The 25,387-nt window shown below is 41.7% G+C and overlaps 1 protein-coding gene across 4 annotated transcripts in view; it reads right to left on the reverse strand.

The window, feature by feature from the left end:
• The window catches only part of kntc1 (kinetochore associated 1), a 193,764-nt gene extending 168,813 nt beyond the window's left edge, over positions 1-24,951 (reverse strand). For 2 of the 4 annotated variants that reach the window (XM_084323935.1, XM_084323933.1), the window contains exons 1-11: positions 24,614-24,951; positions 19,817-19,937; positions 18,370-18,485; positions 9,095-9,173; positions 8,874-8,951; positions 8,683-8,717; positions 7,766-7,876; positions 5,367-5,460; positions 4,240-4,292; positions 4,012-4,124; positions 3,847-3,904 (exon numbers count right to left, since the gene is read on the reverse strand). In XM_084323935.1, the coding sequence (XP_084180061.1) occupies positions 3,847-3,904; positions 4,012-4,124; positions 4,240-4,292; positions 5,367-5,460; positions 7,766-7,876; positions 8,683-8,717; positions 8,874-8,951; positions 9,095-9,173; positions 18,370-18,485; positions 19,817-19,937; positions 24,614-24,742 (987 nt within the window). In that variant the 5' untranslated portion in view covers positions 24,743-24,951. Of the gene's footprint in view, positions 1-3,846; positions 3,905-4,011; positions 4,125-4,239; positions 4,293-5,366; positions 5,461-7,765; positions 7,877-8,682; positions 8,718-8,873; positions 8,952-9,094; positions 9,174-18,369; positions 18,486-19,816; positions 19,938-24,613 lie in introns of those variants that run through there. The other 2 variants (XM_084323934.1, XM_084323936.1) reach the window with 2 other exon arrangements.
• Positions 24,952-25,387: the final 436 nt, after the last annotated feature.

A 25,387-nucleotide genomic window follows, 5' to 3' on the forward strand; every position in this document is an offset into this window, starting at 1 on the left:
CAGGCAAATACTGCGGCATGGTCATGCTGGACCTACAAAAGGCCTTTGACACGGTCAATCACTCCATTCTGATTGACAAGCTAAAAGCAATTGGTTTTGATAGTCTATCAGTGAGCTGGATGCAATCCTACCTTGAGGGGAGGGAACAGATGGTGGAGGTAAACGGTACCCTATCCCCCCCCCTCACAGTGAGCTGTGGTGTTCCACAAGGAAGCATACTAGGACCGCTACTGTTCTTAATTTATGCAAATGACATGTCGTCAGCTTGTGACTGCAACTTGTTCCTGTTTGCGGACGACTCAGCCCTGCTGGTCTCTGACAAGAACAAGTTACAGGTTGAAAAAACCCTCAGCTCGGAACTAGGCAGAATCTGCATATGGCTCGCTGATAACAAACTATCATTTACACATGGGCAAAACAGAGTCCATTCTCTTCGGTTCAAATAACAAACTCAGCAAGACCGACGGCTTCTCAGTTACAGTGGGTGACAATATTGTCACAAGGAAAGATGAAATTACCTACCTGGGTTCCATCCTAGAGGCTAATCTCTCCTGTGACAAAATGGCATCCAATGTAATAAAAAAAGTCAACCAACGAACTCGATTCTTGTACCGGATCTCCTCTCTGGTAAACAAGAATACCCTGAAGACTCTGGCAGGAGCACTCATTCAGGGGTACTACGACTATGCTTGCACCTCATGGTACCAAAGCACCTCAAAGGCGCTAAAAACAAAATTACAAACATCTCAAAACAAACTGGTCAGACTACTGCTTCACCTTACTCCTAGAACCCACCTCACCCCTGCCCACTTTGACAACCTAGGATGGCTTAGAGTAGACGACAGAGTACAGCAACTTGCAATGGGCCTGGTCTACAAGATACACTACACGACCAAGGTACCCATGTACATGTCAAAATACTTCCCAAAGGTCAGTGAATACCACGATCACAACACCAGAGGGAGCTCCACAAATCATGTTAAACCCAGATTCGGCTCAAATAAGGGACTAAACACATTTCGCAATTATGCCACATCAATGTGGAACGCCCTACCCAAAGCTGTAAAGGAATGTGGATCACTACCCACTTTCAAAACCTCTCTCAAGGGACACCTACGGGAGACTGCAATTCAACACTGGCCCCTGTAAATATCCTAACCCAACCCCCTCCAATGTACAGTCATTTACCTAGTATGGTTGTCAATAGTCCAATGTACAATTGTGTTTGTTTGTACAGTGTCTCCTCCCCCCCCCTCAATGTACAGTTTTGCTTGTTTATACAGTGTGCCGCCCCCCCCCCAACCACCTCCAATGTAAATTACCCAGTATGGTTGTCAATATCCCAATGTACCCAACCCCCCCCACCCAACCTCCTCCAATGTACAGTTTCTACGTCAAATGTATATACTCCCTTTTCTTGACTCCTTCTGTATCACAAACAGTACTGTATTTGCAAATCTGGTATGTCATAAATGTATAGATGTAGCAGTACTGACTATCTGTATGTCATGTATGTCATATATGTCCTGATGAATTGAAAATGGGGGACCCTGATGTAAACAAGACGAAAGTCTTTCTCTGGTCTGCATCCCCTTAACAATTGTGTGTATTGAGCTGTACTGTATTGTACCCATTCTGCAATCTGTTAATAAAGTTTTCAATCAATCAATCAATTTCAGTTATTCTGGTTGCTGTGCTATCTGAGGAGGATTTGCTTTTGTTTGCCTTCAAACATGGTATCCATCACTTCAGTCATACATTATTTTATTATTTATGCATCAGAGAATGGCTTCTTGTGTTTAGCCAACACCCATGCCACTGAACTGAGTGAGGACTTTGTTGCTTTTTCTCGTTGTGACATAGATTTAACAATAATTCTGCTTGCAGCTTGATATGATTTCATTCCATTTATTTTTGTGGTTCTTAGCACTGAATTCTGATGAAAGGCTGCATCAAAATTTGCCCACTAAACAAGGAAGAACATATTGCCTCTCAGCGCAGATATCTGTCTGATGAAAGAAACAGGTTCATTCATAGTAACGCGCCGCATTTATTTGCAGTAACGGTAACGGTGTTATTGAGATTGGAAGAGTACTCGTTACTGAAAAAACTAACGCCGTTACTTATAGCGCCGTTATTCCCACCACTGACTAAGACACACACAAAAAAAGACCCCCCCCCCCCCCCCGAACCACCACTTTTTATCCACTTTTTCCTCCTTATTTTAGATTTTTCTCCCATCCCAATTTCGCCTCGCCAATTCTTCCCTCCCCTGTCTCAAACGTTGCTAGACTATGCCTCCCACTGGTCGGCTGCAGTGAGGACCAAGCCTTGCATCACGTGTCCCCTCCGGTACACGAGGAGGCAGCTGTTGCATCTTTTCACCTGAACAGCGCGATCTCTCAGTGGCGAGGAGTAACACGTGGGAGGCTCACACTGCCCCCGATACTTCCCGATTCTGCTGTACAGGCGCACCAACCGACCTGTAGGAGTCGCTGTCCACAACGTCCAATCCCCACCCACCGGCTTTCCCACCCTCTAACACTTGCCAATTGTGTTAGTATGAACGACCAGCCAGCCGGTAGCAACGCCGAGAGCTGGGCTCAATACCAGCACCTCCTGCGTTAGTGGTTAGTAGCGCCTTGCCCACTGCGCCACTCAGCCGCACCCCACCATCCCCATTTCAATCTATAATGGATTTCAACTGCACTGCCAGACCATTCCGCATTGCAATTGTTGCCTCCTTCGCTCCAGGCATGCGAGCTGTCGAAAGCTCTAAATACACAATGTCCAACTCGTTAATACCACACACGAGATATCTCGGGTTTATTAATATGTGGTTGAAAGCCACTCACGAGATTTCTCGGATTATTTTTTTTTTTTTAGCGATCTGAAATCATATTGCATCACGCGAGCCTACCCGAGTATACACGAGCACCGCCGGCGATCATATGTGGAAAAAAACGCCCCCTATCGTCTCCCAGATGACATAAGGGATTTTGGAATGGACTCAATGAAAATGGATGGAGAAAAAAATCCGGTACTCCACATTTTCCAGTCCACTGATCCAGCCGGGGTTACCACAGTTCATTCTGGAGCCTCTGAGCCCCGCGGATCATGGAGTTCTACTGTATCGCGTTGGATCTATACACTTATCGATTTTTCCGAATGGTGATCAAGAATTGGAATATACCAGTTGGATACCATCTGATGTCAGGTAAGGAATCTATGTTATCAGTGTTAGGATAATCAGACTAATTTTGATGAAGTTATAAGCTGTTTTGTGAAATGGGCTCTTTCGGTTTCACTGTAAAAGTCCAAGAGGAAATCAATGCGGCGATTATCCGTGCGCGGCCCAAATGTGCTTGTGTGCACGTATAATATTGATCATCTAGCGTTTATTTGAAAACGATTCATAAATAGGCCGACGAATATCAACGTTGTGGAATATTCCAGTAAAAGACGATTTTCATAGAATGGTCCAGAATGAACAGTTTTTTATCTCAAAACGGGTGCTTTTCTAAATGCTCTGAAACGGAAATGACGCGATAAAAAACCAATCTGCCTTGACAGCACTGACTGGAAAATAGTCTTTGATAAGCGACGGGCAGATTAGACACATAGCCATAATTTAAAACATAGATTAGGCGATATTAACGTTAACATTGAAGTGGATGGTGGCATCAAGGGGGTAAAAAGGAAAAACCGGCGTGGCACTCAAAGTGTTAAGAAACAAATCGCGAATGAGCAATGAGAGTGAACGAATGGCAGTTTCTATTTAAACGTTGATTTGAGTAAAGATTGTCCCCTAGCCACGGAGGAAGACAAGGACGTGAGAAGAGCTACCTGGTCTTCCTCTCGCACACCGTTCAGAGTGATGATCTTCACGCTGCCCTTTTCTTGTCTGCAAAAAGCAGAAGAGATGAGTTACATTCAAAAAGCAGTAATTGAACCTCGATATAACACGTTTATCTAGAGTGTCTATATATTGCATAAGATTGTAATACGTACGCTGCGCTGGAAACGGAGCCACATTCTGTGGCCAGTAGGAAGTCATGGATGGAGAGATCAGGCCAGCAGCAGATCATGACGAGCAAATCTAGATCCCAAAGACTCAGAACATCCTGAGACCAAAACATTTAATATGTTTAAAGAATATTATAATAATAAATGCAAAATAAACATTTAACAACATACACTGACCCGTCAAGGAATTAATAGCAAACTTTTAACACTCACCTCGGTGTCTTGAATATACAACAGATCTTCCACCACCAGGATCTTTTTTACACCTGAGAGGTGAGAGAAATATCATTGCACTGGCGATAGTGGGCAATAAAGAACACATTTTGTTTTAAATTTACATTTAGCGGATGCTTTTATCCAAAACGACTTACAAGTTCTGTACAACAAGTCAGCAGGAAGGGTACAACTCTGGCAGCTAAGGATAAGTTACACTGTTCGTCAAAACAGTGTTGACCTTGAGTGCTACAGTCTTGAGTGCATATGATAGTAGTGTAGACATAATTAGCATAGTAGGTAGTAATATAGGCAAGGTGGATTCCTTAGTAGCAGAATGCATACCGTCGCTGGCGGAAGAAAACCTTGTAACTCCAAAAACCCAACTTTTCAGGAGATGAAAAAAACGAACACAGATTTAAGGGCGAATAGAGTTACGAGGTTTAGACAGATTATCGGTTTAATGCTTTCCCATTGTTTAAACTTTGTAAAACCACAAACGCATATGGAGGATGATCTACTGAGTTTTTTTTTTAATAGAGTTACGAGGTTTTCTTCCGCCAGTGACGATACTAGTAAAAGACAGTACGAAAGTTAGTATTTCCCCCCCCCCCTTCTTCATTTCAGATATTGATTGAAGAAGTGTGTTTTTAGTCGACGGCGGAAAATTGGGCAGGTTTAGGCTGTCCTGACTACAGTAGTTGTAAATACCACATTGTGAATACCCGATGCTACAATAATACGATACAATTTTTATAACAGTCGAAATGTAGTTCTATGAATCGCAATCAAATGGAAATGGACCATCTCAAACATACACTGTACATATTAATACTACAAATCTGTACATACATCCGATTAGCACTACACTCAGTAGTACTAATTTATATATTTTATACCCAGATTAATCACCTGTACATTGTATATCACTGTTAAATAAAGTTTTCATTCATTCATTAATTCATGCTGCACTTTACTGTTACATTTGCACTCTGGTTGGATGACAAATGTCTTTTCATTGTACAGTACTTGTGCTGTATAATGACAATACATTTTAATCTAATCTAATCACTAATCAAAAAGTTCTGATTGCCGAATACAATTAGATATAGGAAGCAAGCGCTCACCTGGGATGGAGCCAGAGTCCAGAGACTGAGAGAGGCACATGCTGGCCTGCCTGGAGTCCATTATCCAGTGGGTTAGAATGTTCTCTTTACCCCCCTGGAAAAAAGATTGGAGCAACATTGCGAGAGAAAAACTTTAACTTTACGGTTTAAAAGCAATCCACATTGCTTTTATTATCCACGTGCAGTAATAGTAATTAACCATTGCAACAGCATTTTATTTACAATAACTCTCAAGCGTATTATGAAAGTGAGCTAAACTTTGTTTTTTTGCTGGCAATGGCATTGTTTTCTTTGAAAACAATGGGCAGTCTCAACATGGAGTCACGAATATACCGGAACACAATCCATGAAGTTCAATTTAGTTCTGCTATAGCAGGGGTGGCCAACCCGCGGCTCGCGAGCCGCATGCGGCTCTTTGCCCATCAATGTGCGGCTCTTCCACCCATTAAAATTTTTTTTTTTTTTTTTTTTACTTTTTTTTTTTTTATGTCACTCATTCCATAAGGACGTAAATGGTCCATTTGCATGTTCTTGGTATCTGAATCTAGGGACATATATGGATCAGTGTCAGAAATAGTGTGTCTGTTACTAGGCTTGAGTAAATTATAATGAACCAAACAAGAATATAAATTCTATTTAAAAAAAAATTATCGTTGACTGTGAATAACACCATGCTAAAATTGACCAGACCTGAAAAATCTAAGCAAATGAATAAAGGGAAGATGATTAAACAGAAGGTTTTGTAGATACAGTACTGAATTCTGCCATCTTTTTTATAATGTAAATTTCACCACAATTTTCATCGTATTGCAACACCGTTTTTTGCAAGACGTTCACAGAAAGGTAGATAAACTAACTGTGTTCTGTTTTATGGCAATAACGTTCAGGTTCGTGGGCGATAATCCCAAAAAATAAAGAGAAATAAAAAAGTAAATCCAGAAGTCAGATGATTGACAGGGGCTGGTGTGAGCTGGGTAGGGTCGTTTTTCTAAATTCGAAAGCCCTGAGTCTCTTCCTTCAAAAGACTACACTCACTTTTGGCTGTGCCACTTCCTCCTGTCAATATGCGCCGGTTTCCGACTCAATGCCCTGAGATTTCTATAATCTTATATTTCACTAATAACAGTTAAAATAATTGGTAAACAAACGTAATGCTGAAAATACACTTTTACTGTATATCTCGGGCTTAGAGGTTAACCCTGTGAGGCGCAAATTAAAAAGACATTAGCAACTTCAGAGGCCAGAGGGTGGGACATATAAAACATTTACTATCAAATAGCATTGTGAGGCTGAACAACAGGACCAATTGACTATACATGTGCTTAACATTTTTTTAAATGAACTTTTTTTTTTTTTTTTTTTTTTTTTTTTTTTTTTTTTTTTTTTTTTTTAATTGTACTTTTAACCCTGTGAGGCCCAAATAAAAAAGACATTAGCAACTTCAGAGGCCAGAGGGTGAGACCTATAAACACATGAAGGGTGCCGTGACTGAAAAAAAAGGTTGAGAAACGCTGGTATATGGTGTGGCTCTTTGTGGTACCACAGTCATTTTTGTGGCTCTTAGTCTCTGACTGACTGGTTGGCCACCCCTGTGCTATAGGCTTCATTTCAGTCATTTGTGGAATAACATTTTGTGGTAGGTTTAGGTACATTCTGTGGCTTGTTGCTCTTATTGTATCACACAGCTTATTTGGGCCAAACAGAAATCAAGTGGTCTCCAATTCATTGTCAATGTAGCAGGATCACATAGTGTCAAGTTGCCGGCACGACAGACTAACTAGTCTCTGCTCTCCTGTTCATGTTAACAAACGCTAGTTGAACTGTCCAAGCCTATAGGACTAACCTACAGTGAGGTCCATAAATATTTGGACATTGACACCATTTTGACGCTGCACACCACCACAATGTCTCTGCAGTGCACACCACCACAATGTCTCTGTACACCAGCACAATGTCTCTGCACACCACCACAATGTCTCTGCACACCACTGTCTCTGCACACCACCACAATGTCTCTGCACACCACCACAATGTCTCTGCAGTGCACACCACCACAATGTCTCTGTACACCACCACAATGTCTCTGCACACCACCACAATGTCTCTGCACACCACCACAATGTCTCTGCACACCACCACAATGGATTTGAAATAGAACAATCAAGATGTGCAGACTTTCAGCTTTAATTTGAGGGTATTTACACCAGAATCAGGTGAACGGTGTAGAAATTACAACAGTCAACATGGGCACCCCCCCTTCGAACAAAAAGTAATTGCTGCTTTTTTTGGCCCAAATAAGCTTTATTTCTTTATTCTTTAAACAAGTCAAGAGCCAATGTAAGTTACCACTACCAGTCGCTGTGGCCAGGCAGAGACTTGCCTCCGTAGAGGATACTTACCCCAATTAAGAGGTGGATCTCATCGTTCAGACTGTATGCCGCTGCGGTGCTGCAGCCCTCCTCATGGAGGTCCTGAGTGGAGCAGAGCTCCGTCTGGATGAGACCCTGGAGCTGGAGGGATGCAGACAGTGATTACGGTAGGTTTCTATTCTTAATCTTTTTTTTTTATCCACTTTTTCCTCCCCATTTTAATTTTTTTTATCCCATCTTAATTTCGTATTATTCAATTCTACCCTCCCCCGTCTCGAACGTTGTTAGACCATGCCTCCCACTGGTCGGCTGCAATGTGGACCAAGCCTTGCATCACGTGTCCCCTCCGGTACACAAGGAGGCAGCTGTCGCATCTTTTCACCTGTACAGCGAGATCTCTGTGGTGAGGCTCACGCTGCCCCCGTTGCTTCCTGATTCTGCTGTACAGGCGCACCAACCGACCTGTAGGAGTCGCTGTCCACAACGTCCGATCCCCACCCACCAGCTTTCCCACCCCCTAATACTGCCAATTGTATTAGTATGAACGACCAGCCAAGCCGGAAGTAACGCAGAGAGCTGGGCTCGAACCCAGCATCTCCTGCGTTAGTGGCGAGCGCCTAAGTGGCCACTGCGCCACTTAGCCGCCTCTATTCTTAATCTTAAAAATGTTGTTGCTTTAATAATAATAATAATAACTTTACTTATATAGCAACATTCATACAGATTGCACTGCAGCTCAAAGTGCTTTACACAAAAAACTAAACAAAAGGATAATATTTTTTTTAATAAATAATAGCAAAATTAGACAGTAAACAATCAAAAGAAAATGTGAATAACAGAAAAATAAGACATTAAAAAATTTAAAATACAATTATAAAAACGATAATAAAAATAATAGAAATAGAGAAAGAGAATTGTCAATTTAAAAGAGGATCGTCTTCAATTACCTCTTTCAAGGCCCCCATGTCCATTTTGTCAATGGCTATGAAAATTCAAAGACAGAAGAATGTTGAATAAGAGAGCAGCTCCAACCACCGCAGGGAATTGACAAAGATGTGTAATAGAGTATAATCAAACACCAGCCACGAGCCAAATGCCAGCTCCAATACGCAGTCATTTTTAACATCATAGATAATACCTGTCTGAATTTTCACCAAAGATAGGTTTCTGATGTGGAAGAAGCCATCTTTTATGAGAAGGAACACATGATACATCCCTGCCAAGAGAAAGAAATCTGTGAGAATTCGGTCACAAAGTAGTTTTTCCTCACTAAGTCCAATAGATTTATTTACCTTCCCGTTACAGTTTACAGCCATTCTCTCATGATAATAAGAATATATTTCTCACGTCAGGGCTTACCCAATGAGGCTTTATCCTCCTCTATGATGAGATGACGATAGGTTTTCTCATTTCCTTTGGACGTTTCTGACACCACAGCCTGCACACATTAACATCATCATTCACTCTGAATACATTTAAGCATTACATCACGCGCAGGAGTGGTTTGTGAACAATAAACCATGCCTAGGGGTGGTCGTTAGACCCCCCTAGGCATGGTTTATTTTTCACAAATCACGACTGCAAGTGGTGTAATGCTTTTATACAACTGCCACATTCATCCAACCTTATTGCTATACAATAAACACACATTAATCGAAGATTTATTGAAAAAACCATCCGCCAGAAAAAGTAGTTCCCACAACAACAAAAAAGACAAGTTGCCTCCATGTGGAAGCAGCTCGGAAGTGCATCCAACGGTTCTCATCCAACAAACTAACACATCCAACTGTGTGTTATTGGAATGATTGATTGAACATTTTATTACCAGATGCAGAATGGGTACAATACAGTACGGCTCAATACACACAATTGTTAACTTTCTATAGAACTTCATTCTTAGATGCTTCTATAGAAAGTAGGTCAAACAAATTAAAACGTTTTCGCCCCATTTTTTTAAACCTACTTTAGAGGGCCTAAACTTAACCAGTTGGAAACCAGGCGTACAGTAATAAAATAATCAATCAATCAATTCAATAGGCCATGCTCACTTAAAACAGCGCAGCTGCTTCTATGTCTCTCAGTCTGACTCTCCTCCGCCGTTGTGTGTGTGTGGGGGGGTGTGCCAGACAGTGTGAGAGTGAGCAAGGAAGAAGAAATTTAAAATAAAATAATTGCAAATAATCAATCAATCAATCCGTGATTTTTCTTTTGTTCTACAATGACTCATGACCCATAGATTACACAATCCAACATTGTGTAAGAGACTAAGACATTCGCCGTGACAGAATCTGTTTATATTTAGTCGTTATGACACTATCAACATATCCATTTGTAAAGATTATTGTCCCCTCTCCTCTCCTCCCCTCTCCGCTCCCTCTACAAAGTCGAACGGCGGAGTGATAGTGATTCGGTTGTGGGCGGGTCCTGGGACCAAGAGCGTGGAATTGTGACAGATACATACGTGTAAATTGACTTTCAGCCAATCAGAATCGAGAAATTTGCATGCCGTTGTATAATCATAAATAGTGCAGCTCTAATGCCCGTCTGTTGAACACAAACAGAGTTGTCCCAAGCATTCTGGCTGGTGCCCTTCAGACAGTGGTCCAGTAGACTTCTTCCCACAGGAATGGCTAGTCGTGACTCAATGGCTGAGATATTGCAAATACAGGAATGTATTGTATTGAATCGGCTGTTCTCAGTATGGCCAAACAGTTACCACAAGACCACAAAGTGACCATGAAGCACTCGTAAAGCACAGTAACACTACGAAGCAGGAACAGGGACAGATTTAATAATAATAATAATAATAATAATAATAATAACTTTATTTGTATAGCACCTTTTATACAAGAATTGCAGCTCAAAGTGCTTTACATATGAAACGAGCATAAAATAGGTATAGCAGCAAAATAGACAAGGTCAAGGTAAGGCATAGAGCACCAAATCACACATCACAGTTTTTCACATTAGGATCTAACATCCCAATAGGCCTCTTTGTTTACGGTTTAATTCCATGGCAGTTTTAAAATAGACAGTAATAAAAAGAGTAAAATAGAATAGACGGAGTCAAATAGTGCAATGCAATAAAATAGTTAGTCAAATAGTAAAATCTCTTGCGTCGGCACAGCACTATAAACAGACTTCTGGATGCTAAAGGACCGTCGCAAAAGTGCACACTGAGAACATTTCAAATGGAATATCATGGCGTCCTATTGACGTACCGTAACACTGCTAATGTCTTTCTATTGACTGACTGAGAGAGCACCGTCAGTACACTAGGGAGGGGCTGAATACTTATATGGAATGAAATGTGACTGCGTTTTGCCAAGTAATCCTGCTAAATGTTGTGCTGGTGCTACTAACATTTTCAGTAGGTAGCACCGGCTAGCAATAAAGTAACCAATGCAAAGTCAATGGGGCCAAGCTCCTTTCTGTACAAGCTGACTGAAGTGGACTGAAATCTACTTTGTGTGCACTGTGGAGTAAATTTCAATGAGCTTCAGTCAAGCTCTGTCACGTACATGGGTTGTTCATTATCATTATTGCCATATTTGTAACACCATGTAAACATCAGGTTAGTATATGTAATATGTGTTAATTGTATGTGGTGCGTGTCATGGTATTAATGCCTGTTCCTTCCTTTCTTTGTCAGGTGCCGCCCGTCCCTACACTGAAGAGTGCTGATTGCATGATGGGTGGCAGCTGACGGCAGCAGCCTCGAGGGGCGGGTGGATAAAGCCTAACAGGGCGTCTATGCTTTTACCAACGCGTTCGTGTTTCCGGGTTCCCGTTTTGCGCTCAGATTGGCCAGGTCATGTGACATGTGCGCCAATCGTGGGACGGCAAGTTCTGCGCCTATTTCCGGGTCGAACAGCCTGCAAACTACCTAACGCCTAGTTTATCACTGGTTAAGCTTAGGCGACTCTTTCGCAGTTGGTTAAGGTTAGAGTTTGGAATCAGGGCAGGCGTTCTATCGCCATGCTCTAAGACAAACTCTAACCTTAACCAACTTCGAAAGAGCGCCTAAGCTTAACCAGTGTAGAAACTTGCGGTCCCACGATTGGGCGTACATGTCACATGACCTGGCCAATCAGAGACACGGAAACACGAATGCGTTGGTAAAAGCAATCAGGCTGACAGGACACACACATCCTGGCACCTCATTCTGTCATTTGCCAGTGACCAGAGTGGAGTGGGGTTGCCATTGTTGTGGAACGATACTGTGCTTATTTACCATATATTTATATATATATATTGTTGGCCTCTGTGCCACTTCCCTACTTGAGTGAGTATTCTCTTGTTGGCCTCTGTGCCTATTTCCACTGAGTGTGGAGTGATACTCAACTGCCATGTGCCACTGTTCCATTTAAGTGGAACTATATATATATATATATATATATATATATATATATATATATATATATATATATATATATATATGTTAGTAAACTGTATGCCCTTGCCACTTTGTGTGGACTTGTACTTTTGCTACGTTTGCTGGGTGGTTCCCAGTACCAACCTCTGGCTAGTTGGTTAGTGTCTGTGGACGCTGATTTAGTTTACTTTATTAATACTTACCTTGTTTGTTCTCCCCTTACCCTTTTCCCTGTTTTTCTATTTGTTGAGTTTCATTCCCCTCTTGCATTATAATAAATATCATTTACTTTTGGAAAACGCATTTGTTTGTTTACTTGCCTACCGGGACGCGTGAATACTTTCGTCAACAAATGTTTGTTTCCGCGTGAGAGTTTTGCGCTCTGATTGGCCAGGTCATGTGACATGTGCGCCAATCGTGGGACAGCAAGTTCTGCGCCCATTTCCGGGTCTAACAGCCTGCAAACTACCTGGCGTTCTATCGCCATGCTCTAAGACAAACTCTAACCTTAACCAACTTTGAAAGAGTGCCTAAGCTTAACCAGTGTAGACACTTGCGGTCCCACGATTGGGCGTACATGTCACATGACCAGAAATGACCTGGCCAATCAGAGACGCGGAAAACAAACATTTGTTGTCGAAAGTATTCAGGCTACCGGGACCTGTGCTTAACACTTTGGCGACCACAGTCTTGCGGCGATTTATGCCTCAGAGGACAGAGGTTTGTTTACAAACTATGTACTTTCTAAGAGCTATATATATAATTTATAGTATTGCTATCTGTCCATTCTCATTGTCACTTGAGTGCATAAACCGTGCCTTCATAATGGCTTAAAGAAAATAAAAATCCATCGGTTGGTTGTCATTTTATAGCGTCGTGAATATAAGGTTTATCGCGCTTTTCGTCTCGTCTTTTTTCCAGGAAACTAGATAATAGGCTAAACGTTGGCGCGTTATATCAAACGCCATTTCTGCTGTATATATACGAATGAAATAAAACAAACTGCGTAGCATCCGGACTATTACAGAGCATCTATGGATGAAATGGGGGCGGCGGGGAATGCCGATTAGTATTATTGATTAGCAATACAGTGTGCGTTCAGGTAGCCAATGTCAGTGATCGATCACGTTAGGTTTTAAAACAATGTCCAATCCAGCTGTAATTTGGGGGAATAGTATCCTACCGTCAGGCCATGTGATCGCCGGCAGCATTTCGTCATTAGTCATCTGAATCTGGTAGATCGATATGTCCATTGGCTAATCATAAATCCCATTATTCCAGGCTGAGATATATGCGATCGGTAACGTGATCAAAGATGGAGGGTGTTCGTTTGGAACCGAGGCTCATATGAAACGCCCACATACAGTGAAAAGATTTTTTTTTTCAAATGCCCTCAATGATACTGCAGTGGAGCGATGGCGCCCCTAAGCGGATCCGGCCGGTATTGCATGTTTCAAAAAAATCAAATATGTGGGTAGGTCATGCATCTCGATCGCGGACGTTAACACTTTCAGTGCCACCAGGTGGCGCCAGAGTTAGCGCTTGAATGCCACCATCCACTTTAATGTTAACCTTAATATCGCCTAATCTATGTTTTAAATTATGGCTATGTGTCTAATCTGCCCGTCGCTTATCAAATAATCCTTTTCCAGTCAGTGCTGTCAAGGCAGATTGGTTTTTTATCGCTTCATTTCCGTTTGAGAGCATTTTGAAAAGCACCCGTTTTGAGGTAAAGAACAGCCCATTCTGGGCCATTCTATGATACCGGGTAATCGTCTTTTACTGGAATATTCCAGAACGTTGATATTTGTCTGCCTATTTATGAATAGTTTTCAAATAAATGCTAGATGATCAATATTATACGTACACGCACGCCCATTCGAGCCGCGCGCTGATAATAGCCTTGTTCATTTCCTCATGGTTTTTTCAGTAAAACCGATTTCACAAAACAGCTTATATCTTCATCAAAATGAGTCTGATAACATAGATTCCTTACCTGACATCAGATGGTATCCAACTGGTATATTCCAATTCCTGATCACCATTCGAAGAAATCGATAAGTGTATAGATCTAACGTGCATACAGTAGATTTTCATGATCCGCGGCGCTCAGAGGATCCATAATGAACTGTGGTAACCCTGGCTGCATCAGTGGACTGGAAAATGTGGAGTACAGGATTTTTTTCCTCATCCATTTTCATTGAGTCCATTCCAAAATCCCTTATGTCATCTGGGAGACGATAGGGGGCGCTTTTTTCCACATCTGATCGCCGGCGGCTCTCGGGTAGACTAGGGTAGGCTCGCGTGATGCAATATGATTTCAGATCACTAAAAAAAATAAAAAATCTGAGAAATCTCATGAGTGGCTTTCAACGAGATATTAATAATTCCGAGAAAACTCATGAGTGGCATAGAAAGTGTTAATAGCGTTATAAATATGGAATAAAACAATAACAACTCGCCACGAGTTAACTCGTGGCTCTGGTCCACAACGCATGGAATCGAATCACGAGTTAACTCGTGGACGTAGGGCTGGGCGATATGGCAAAAAATCATATCGCGATAACGATATGATAATGTTATCATATTTCTCGATAGATAATTATCGAAATTGTTATAAGTAAAAAAAAATATATATATATATATTTTAAACAACAGATTGCAGCAATTTTTTGTCGTTGCCGCCATCTTTAGTGTTACATCCCCTCACACTCCAGTTCTCAGGCTGCAGCTGGTTTAAAAGCGAAAGTAAACCGGCTTCTCTGCTGGCTGTGGCTCCAGGGGAGTTGAACAGTTCTGGCTCTGCTAGTTTATTTTCTATCTTTTGGCGCTTTTTTGGTGGACAAACCACCGCACATGTGCACCGTGACTCGTGACTGGAGTCTAGCTCTGCTAGCACACATAGCCTACCGTGTACAGACGGTTTCAAACTGTATTTTAAATTAGAAAGCAAACAAAATAAATGGACAAGAGAAAAATAAATCTCAATTTGGTCAGTATTGTCATTTGGACAAGCAAAGCCATTACTTTAAGTTGCAGGCAAGAAAGACAAGTCTGTCCACTGTCGATTTTTTTTTTTTCGATATTCGATATCGATTGATTGATTGATTGAAAACTTTATTAACAGATTGCAGAATGGGTACAATACAGTACAGCTCAATACACACAATTGTTAAGGGGATGCAGACCAGAGAAAGACTTTCGTCTTGTTTACATCAGGGTCCCCCATTTTCAATTCATCAGGATTATCAGGATCAGATTATTAAAATATATCGCGATATTTATCGTTATCTCGCCCAGCCCTACGTGGACGGTCCCTATAGTGTTAAAGCACTCACTGGACGGGCTGGTTTCATGTACAGCCCGCTCCAGGTATATTTTATATGGTCATCAGACCTTTGTACATGACAAGCTCATACAGTACAAACAGGACAGCTTGACCCCATTGACTTTGCATTGGATCGTGGCTAACTATCCGGAGCTAGTGTGAGGAGCGGCATGGATTGTGCCGAGAAAGGAGTCTTTTGATAAACACCGTCATTGGTAAGTAAGAAATAGAGCTAGGATTCCAAAAACAAAACTATGCCTTCAATAACATTTTCTTTTTTAAATATTGTTTTCCTGTCTTTGGTCAAACTACATTCTCACCTTATAACAAACCACTCAAGAGTTGGTAGTTTGGGGATTGCTTACGATTAAGAAAAGGCTTGTGGCTGCCAGAGGGTAGTGGGGAGAGACACGTTGTAATAGAGAATTCTGATTACAAAAAACCTGAATTTAACTTTGTATTAGTTCAAACTACATTTTGTGAAAAAACCTGTCCGCAAACTAACCGACCAAGGGGTGTAAAACCTTTATTATTAAAATAAATAAATGCCTACACCGTTTTCGGATGATGGTGGTGGGGGGCTACATTTTGTTTACATTTGGAGTGATAATCTGGGCTTTAATGTAAGGCACATTGGAATATCTCATGATTCTGTCGTCACCATGCTATAAGAGGATGAGCTCACAGCCCCAACATTCTCGCAAAAATTATTCAGCACAAAGACACAATGCTACTTCTTACAGTGTGATTTGTCTCCCAGTTAGGAAGACATTTTGAAACGTTTCCATGACAACACAGACAGATCCTCTTATTATTCTAGGCCATCGCCTGCCATAGAGGTGAGGTCCCTCCCCTTCCACTAACCACCATGCGACCCTATTTCGGAAAGAAAGTACGGTAGTCAATGGAGACAAATATATATATATTTTTTTATCCCGTTCAAGTTGTGCCACGAATTACACACATGACATTTGTCAGCTTAAAAGATCATTTTGCAAGTGAAGAAAGTTGATTGACAAGCAAGTCAGCTGCTAATGTTAGATAACATTACAGATAGCTTTTTATGCTATAACGTAATGTTAGCTAGTGTAACGGAGGTACCGCGTGTCTATCCACAGTCACGATGGACTGTGTATAGTGAAGTGGCTGTGGACATTAAGCGGTACTGCAAGTAAACTCACTCCCCAGAGGAATCCACTCATTAACAAGAAGTGAATTCACCTCTTGGTATAGTGGTCTGCGATGTCGCCCGCGGCGCGGGAGACCGGGGTTCAACTCCCACTCGGGGCATGTCAGATAAAACCGGTTTCACTAGCTGACAACAATTTACAAACAACATCGTGGCACAATTCGTTGACTACTGCTATTTTCCCCGAAACAGAGTCCCACAGTGGTCCCACTAGGATTAGATATCCCAATGAAATCCCGCAGGGATTTTTATATATTACATATTTTCTTGGGAAAGCTTTAACACAGACTATTTTAGCAAGAGATGAGGGTCTAGAGCAGGGGTCGGCAATTAGGTCTTTCCCCAAGCAATTGAATGGCGGGCCAGGACCAAAAACAATGTCTAATTTAATATAATGATAGTGAAAAATGCAGCACCGCGGCCGGTGCATACACATAATAATAATAATAATAATAATAATAATAATAATAATAATAATAATAATAATAATAATAATAATAATAATAACTTTATTTATATAGCACTTTTCATACAGAGGTTGCAGTTCAAAGTGCTTCACAACAGTAAAAAATACAGGCATAAGCGAGCATGATGCACTCGCAAATGGGGGACCCTGATGTAAACCAGACAAACGTCTTTCTCTGGTCTGCATCCCCTTAACAATTGTGTGTATTGAGCCGTATACTGTATTGTACCCATTCTGCAATCTGTTAATAAAGTTTTCATTCATTCAGTCATTCATGAACAGCAGATCAGCTGTTGCAGATCACCGCGGCGAGTGATGAACAGCAGATCAGAATGCATGAAAACACGACTCACCATAACTGCCCTGGGCTTGTTTCAGTCCTCCAAAATCCCTGCTAATGTTTGAAACATGTCAAATATCCACTCGCCGCCCTCCAATTCCAGATTGGCGTTGCATGCAGCTACTTTATCTGCCAACTTGAACACAGTTGTCATCATTCATTGCCTCGTTTGCCATCTTGTCGCCACATATTATGCAGAGAGGACCTCGGCACGCAAGAATCACCGACCTGTTGCGATAAACCCGTATTTTAAGTATGACTCTTGTTTATTAAAAGAAGCTTTATGTGTCTTGGAGGTCGTATGCTCCTCTTCTGGCTCCTCAGTTGGTATTACCCTGTTGCAAAGAAGCTATCCAAAAGACGTTTGTTTTGTTTTTGCACACATTTTTGCTAACGTTAATCGCTCGCATCCCGAACGCGGAAGTGAAAGTGCGTTAGGGAAAATATACACGCGGCCCGGTGGGACTATTCCATTGGTGCTCCCAGTCCATGTGACCATTTCTAGCATTTCAATTGGCTATAGTGACAGACATAGATATAGCTTCACAAAGACACTCTGGCGTCACAAGTGAATATTTCCCGTGCGTAAAATAAATACCATATTCTCAAAATAAACTGACGGGCCAGAAATTATTGCTGGCGGGCCAATGTCGGCCCGCGGGCCGCCTATTGCCGACCCCTGGTCTAGAGGCTGATAGGGCATAGAGACCATCATCTGCACCTTTGTTTACAATGCCTACTTGCTCATTATGCTTATATTCAGTTAATTATATTGTCTACACTGCTTATTTAAACTTTTCTACCGTACCATAATTTTATTGCCTATATTTATGTCTTCTACTATTACCCTGCCCATACCTGTACCTCACCTCCCCCATGCTGCTATGATGCCTGAATTTCCCCATTATCTTATTTTAGGTTGACCACATTACATACCCTGGTGAAAAGGATCCTCTTCTGCGGAACATAGATCAGATGAATATTTCCATTCCTTTCACAGACTACCAAAAACTGGCTCTCCAGACAGACATCCACAGCGTCCACATCAGTATCTGGAAAAAAAATCAAGCAATCAAATGATGTTACACTTGCTGAGACTAGGCAAAAAAACTAAAACAATACCACCCGAAAGCCACACAAACAATTACCCAGAACATGCTTCCTCTGTGCCTTACTTAGGATGCAGGACTAGATCAGATTAAAGTGTATTGCCATCATACAGCACAAGTACAGTACAATGAAAATAAGTTTGGCATCCAACCAGAGTGCAAATGTAACAGTAAAGTGCAATAGTAATATATAAAGTACAGGTGATTACACTGGGTATAAAATATATAAATTTGTACTACCGAGTATAGTAGATCAATAAAGGAATATCGTATCATATCTTAGTTGTAGTATTAATATAACTATGGTAGTAAGTCATACTGGCAGGCAGCATATAGAGTAGATAATATGTACAGATATAGATATAGTAGGTACAGATATGTAAAAGGATAAATTTTCTGCAGGTATGTACAGACATAGTTATATGTGCTATGCAGGTGTATAAGTAGGTATATAGAAGGATTGTATGCAGGTATATTCAGACAGATATGGATATATATATACACGGTATATATACATTTATATACACTGTATAAGATATTCCTTTATTGATCCCCTTGGGGAAATTCATTGTACATGCTGTCATACAGAGTTATATGGGTCGGCTATAGTATAAGGTACAGTATATAGGTAAATAGGAGCCATTCAAGTGACCTTTACAGGGAACAATTAGCTGCTCGCAGCAGTTGGAACGAGATGCATAAGACTTTGAAAATGGACAAATTGATCCCCCCAACTACTTGTAAGGACTCTATCGTAGAGTTGTTTACACACACACCTGCAACTGTCACCCAGCCTTTTAACTGTAATTTGACTGTTCTGCTTCATGCATTACATACCTTGTCATTTTATTTAGTTGTGTGTTTTAATTATTTCCCTTACCTCTGTGATGTATGTATCGTTTGTTTCTTTTCTATTCCCCCCCCTGCCTTTCCCTGTTACCCTTCAAGAGGCCCTTTTTGTGGGCGCTCTAGTAGCACACCATGTATCGGGCTGCGAAGCGGCCGACCCGGGTTCGATTCCCGGACCCGGCGTCCTTTGCCGAATGTCTCCCCCCCACTCTGTCTGCCGTTCTTCCTCTCTCCCTCTACCGGACTGCCCGGTAGAACAAACAAATAAAAAATCTACCAATTTTATTTTTAAAAAGGAGGCCCTTTTGTCTTCTCGCCAGGCCGTCATTGTAAATAAGAATTTGTTCTCAATAGACCTGCCTGGTTAAATAAAGGTTAAAAACAAAAACAAAAAAGAATAAACAACACATTATATGGGTGCTTACCAAAGTGGAGATGAAGCAAGGTGGTCTGATAGCTCTGGTCAAACAAGACGACTGTTCTGTCTGCGACAATAACGCTACAATTTGAACCACTGGAGGAGTAGAGACTGGGACTGGACGGCACCTGTGAGTAAAGACATCCCAGTAACCTCTTCAATCACTGCCGTCATGGATATATATGAATATATTCAAGCCTATGTGTTGTGAGGTAATGAACTATTATAGCAAGCATGCCTTTATTATTATAATTTTTTTTTAGATTCGATTCAAATGTATTGTCATCATACAGCACAAGTACGGTAGAATGAAAATAAGTTTGGCATTCAACCAGAGTGCAAATGTAACAGTATGAATGAATGAATGAATGAATGAATGAAAACTTTATTTAACAGATTGCAGAATGGGTACAATACAGTACGGCTCAATACATACAATTGTTAAGGGGATGCAGACCTGAGAAAGACGTTTGTCTTGTTTCCATCAGGGTCCCCCATTTTCAATTCATATAGACATTTATGACATACACAACATACATGACATTTATGGCATAGGGACATATAGGTATTTAGTACTGATACATTTGTGACATAGGCGGTATTCAAATATACAGTACTGTTACCCCTAGATCCTGACAGAGTATATACATATGATGGGGAGGGGACTGTACATTAGGAGGGGGTGGGTGGGTGGGAGGGAAATATACATACGGCGGGGAGGGAATATATACATGCGGTGGGGAGGAGACTGTCTATTAGGAGGTGGTGGGGGTTTTGGGCATTTACGGTGGCCAGTTTCGAATTGCAGCCTCCCGTAGGTGCTCTTTAAGGGCGGTTTTGAATGTGGGCAGGGATTCACATTCCTTTACAGCTTTGGGTAGGGCGTTCCACATTGTTGTGGCATAATTGCGAAACGTGTTTAGTCCCTTGTTTGAGCCGAATCTGGGTTTAACATGATTTGTTGAGCTTCCTCTGGTGTAGTGGTTGTGGTATTCACTGACCTTTGGGAAGTATTTTGACATGTACATGGGCACCCCGGTCGTATAGTGTATCTTGTAGACCAGGCCCATTGCAAGTTGCTGTACTCTGTCGTCTACTCTAAGCCATCCTAGGTTGGCAAAGTGGGCAGGGGTGAGGTGGGTTCTGGGGTTCAGGTCAAGTAGTAGTCTGACCAGTTTGTTTTGTGATGTTTGTAATTTTGTTTTAAGCGCCTTTGAGGTGCTTTGGTACCATGAGGTGCACGCATAGTCATAGTACCCTTGAATGAGTGCTCCTGCCAGAGTCTTCAGGGTATTCTTGTTTACCAGAGAGGAGATCCGGTACAAGAATCTAGTTCGTTGGTTGACTTTTTTTATTACATTGGATGCCATTTTGTCACAGGAAAGATTTGCCTCTAGGATGGAACCCAGGTAGGTAATTTCGTCTTTCCTTGTGACAATATTGTCACCCACTGTAACTGAGAATCCGTTGGTCTTGCTGAGTTTGTTATTTGAACCGAAGAGAATGGACTCTGTTTTGCCCATGTGTAATGATAGTTTGTTATCAGCGAGCCATATGCAGATTTTGCCTAGTTCCGTGCTGAGGGTTTTTTCAACCTGCAATTTGTTCTTGTCAGAGACCAGCAGGGCTGAGTCGTCCGCAAACAGGAACAAGTTGCAGTCACAGGCTGACGACATGTCATTTGCATAAATTAGGAAGAGTAGCGGTCCTAGTATGCTTCCTTGTGGAACACCACAGCTCACTGTGAGGGGGGGGGATAGAGTACCGTTTACCTCTACCATCTGTTCTCTCCCCTCCAGGTAGGATTGCATCCAGCTCACTGATAGGCTATCAAAACCAATTGCTTTTAGCTTGTCCATTAGAATGGAGTGATTGACAGTGTCGAAGGCCTTTTGTAGGTCCAGCATGACCATGCCGCAGTATTTGCCAGCGTCCACCTCTTGTTTGATGTGGTCGTTCAAATAGAGGAGGCATGTGTCAGTGGAGTGGGACGTTCTGAAGCCAGATTGGAATTCGTAGATTAGGTTTTTTTCCGCCAGGTACTTTTCGACCTGTTCGTAGACTATTTTCTCCATGACTTTCGAGATGGAGGTAAGAATAGAAACAGGGCGGTAGTTGCCTGGGTCTAATTTGCTGCCCTTTTTGTGTAGAGGGGTCACTCTCGCAATTTTGAAGTCCTTGGGGACGTGCCCCTGTCTTATAGAGAGGTTTATTATGTGTGTGATGACTGGGGTGATGGCGGCTGCTGCGTCTCTGAGGAATTTGGAGGGGATGTTGTCATGGCCAGTGGCCTTGTTAGGTTGGAGGGCGCTCAATTTTTTGAGTACCTCATCGGTTGTTACCATTTCAAGTTTGAAGTCGTCTTTGTGGACCCCTAGGTTTTTGTAGTATGCTACTATGTGTTCTACCCCATAATGCCCTGAGTGGGAGGGTAGTTTGTTTACCAGTGTTGTGGCTATGTTTGTGAAGAAGATGTTTAAGTAATTGGCTACATCCAGCTTGTCTGTGATGAGCGTGTTGTCCGTCTTTATGTTTATGTTTGAGAATCTGGTTTTAAGTTTTTTACTGCAGCCTAGTTGATTATTGAGTAATTTCCAAAGTTCGCGGGGTTTGTTTTTGTTTTCCTCAGTTTTGTCGTTGATGAAATTTCTTTTTGCGGTTCTGATCATGGTGTTTACGTCATTTCTTAGTCTGTTTCTTTGGATTTTTAGTTCAACCACGTGGGCTTGGAGTTCACTGTTTGAGCTTTTGGAAAGCTTTGTCTGACTTTTATGAAGTTCAGAGCATTTTTTGTCTCTGGTTTTCATAGCGGCCAGTATTTCAGTGTGCATCCATGCCTCAGCGCGATTTTTAACCCTGGTGGTTCTTATCGGTGCCATGTTGTTGAGTATTGCTGTGAATTTGGTTTTGAATCCAAGCCATGTTTCTTCAACCCGTGTACCACTGAGCTCATCTGACCAGTCCAAGCTCCCCAGTTCTAGGTTAAAGGCCTCTCTAGAGTAAGTTTTGAGGTCTCTAGATGTGACTGTTTTGTGACAGCCGGCCTTCTGTTTTAGCTTTTTGCGGGTACAGAAAATCATATAATGATCACTTAACCCGCATGCTATCACCCCTTTACTGGAGATCATGGACTTGTCAGAGGTCAAAATGAGGTCAATGGTGGTTTGTGTTGAATCGCATACCCTTGTGGGTTGTGTGATTAGCTGTAGAATAGTAAAGTGCAACAGCAATACATAATGTGTATTAGTACTACTGGGTATAGTGTTAATCAGATGTAGTATGTACAGAGTTGTAGTGTTAATATGTACAGTGATACAGGTAAAGACACTATGGTAGTCGTTTCTGGAGGTTTCTTGTCGGACTTGTCCTAGTATTACGTTTTTTTGTATTATGATTTATAATAAAAACACAATATACTTGTGCCCTAATGATAAGGCTAAGCGCTCAATGAAGAAACCCAATCCCATTGACAAAAGAGTCTTACATGCCTATAGATAGGCTACTTATACTATGCAATGGAACTACACACTATGAATGTATTACATGGCTCATAAGTGATTAAGTAAGGGATAATGTATAGCTACGAGGTCATTGTCGCAAAATAATTGACCGACACTGTTCTAAACGCAGTGAAGGTCAATTATTTTGCGACAATGACAGAGTATAGCTATACATTATCCCGCTTATTACAGGGCTAACTTACTAACAATACGTAATTCATTTTACACCATCGACAAGACGAGATCAAATGCAGACAGTTGTTCTGTGGCTCCTCTGTCATCGCCGGCAGGTGTGTGGACTTGATTGCACCTGATGTAGTGCAGCTGTGCATAATGGTAAAGCTTAGCCGAGCGCTATTGACCAATCACAATCAAGCATTTTGGCTAATGTTAAAACGCCATGTAATAAACAATATAGATCACAGAGCTAGCTCTGACCATTGATTGATTGAAAAGTTTATTAACAGATTGCAGAATGGGTACAGTACAGTACAGCTCAATACATACAATTGTTAAGGGGATGCAGACCAGAGAAAGACTTTTTAGTCTTGTTTACATCAGGGTCCCCCATTTTCAATTCATCATAACATATGACATACACAACATACATATAGACAGTACTGCTACATCTATACATTTATGACATACCAGATTTGCAAATACAGTACTGTTTGTGATACAAAAAGTGTCCAGAAAAAGAGTGTATACATTTGACGTAGAAACTGTACATTGTAGGAGGTTGGATAGGTGGGGTGGGGTTGAGTGGGGTGGGGCTGTACATTGGAGGTGGGGGGGGGGGGGGGACACTGTACACTGGAATACTGACAAAGCCATACTTGGTCATTTACTGTACAACTGGGTTAGGACATTTGTATGGGCCAGTTTCGAATTGCAGTCTCCCGTAGGTGTTTTTTGAGTGTGTTTTTGAAGGTGGGTAGTGATTCACATTATTCCTTTACAGCTTTGGGTAGGGACTACCAGAACTAGCATTCCTGAATCTGGCACAACATGATAATAGCTCTGACCAGATTCAGTAATGTAATGATAGTTCTGGTCAGAGCTAGCTCTGTGATATATAGGGTTCCTCAGCTAGTCAGATAGTAAATTATATTGACCATATTGATCAAATTGTTTACACTGCCTGTGTTGTCTTTTACTACCTGTATACTGTGTTGTTTTACTACCTGTACCCCTCCCCCCTCCCCCCCATGCTGCTATGATGCCTGAATTTCCCCAAGGGGATCAATAAAGGAATATCTTATCTTATCTTATAAGCCAAGACCACAACCCCATCATAACGTTACCTTTTCAGCAGTAGAAAGTTTGACCAATGTATCCACTTGATACAAGCCACTGTTTTCCTCTCTGGAAACATTGCAAAACCGAATAGTGTTGGTGTCCTCGTTGGTTAGAAGTTCAACGTCGTTCCACATCGTTCTTTCTCCCGGACGTCTGAACGATGACAGAAGTTAATAACTTAGCCACGACTTTAGTAAGCTAATAATATTAGCCAGCTATCACAGTTGTATAGGTAACGTAACGTTTCGAACATGAACTAGAGAAGCTCACCAGACGTGTACATAAAGTAAATAGCCAACTAGTTAGATGGTATCGCCAACCAACCCAACTAGGTCCGTGTACGTTTTGGCTTCCTCTGACTGGTCTGACTGGGAGTGGGGGAATGGTTAGAATTTGGCGGGTTGTGGTTGTTGACGTTTCAGTCTGATGGTGCGTTCGCACGGTCCTCGTCAACTCGGAAATGTATAATGCGTTGATTGATTGATTGATTGATTGAAACTGTTATATTGCAGAATGGGTGAATGAATGAATGAAAACTTTATTTAACAGTACAATACAGTACAGCTCAATACAGACAATTGTTAAGGGGATGCAGACCAGAGAAAGACTTTCGTCTTGTTTACATCAGGGTCCCCCATTTTCAATTCATCAATAACATAATATGACATACAGATAGACAGTCAGTGGCGTAACTCTCTCTCCAGGTGTGCCGGGGACAGATTTGTGGGCGTGGCGAGTGACGTCGCTGGGGGGGGGTTAGGGGGGTCCCCCCCCCCCTC

Source organism: Notolepis coatsorum, assembly GCF_963971535.1.
Source record: "Notolepis coatsorum genome assembly, chromosome: 10".
NCBI lineage: Eukaryota > Metazoa > Chordata > Actinopteri > Aulopiformes > Paralepididae > Notolepis > Notolepis coatsorum.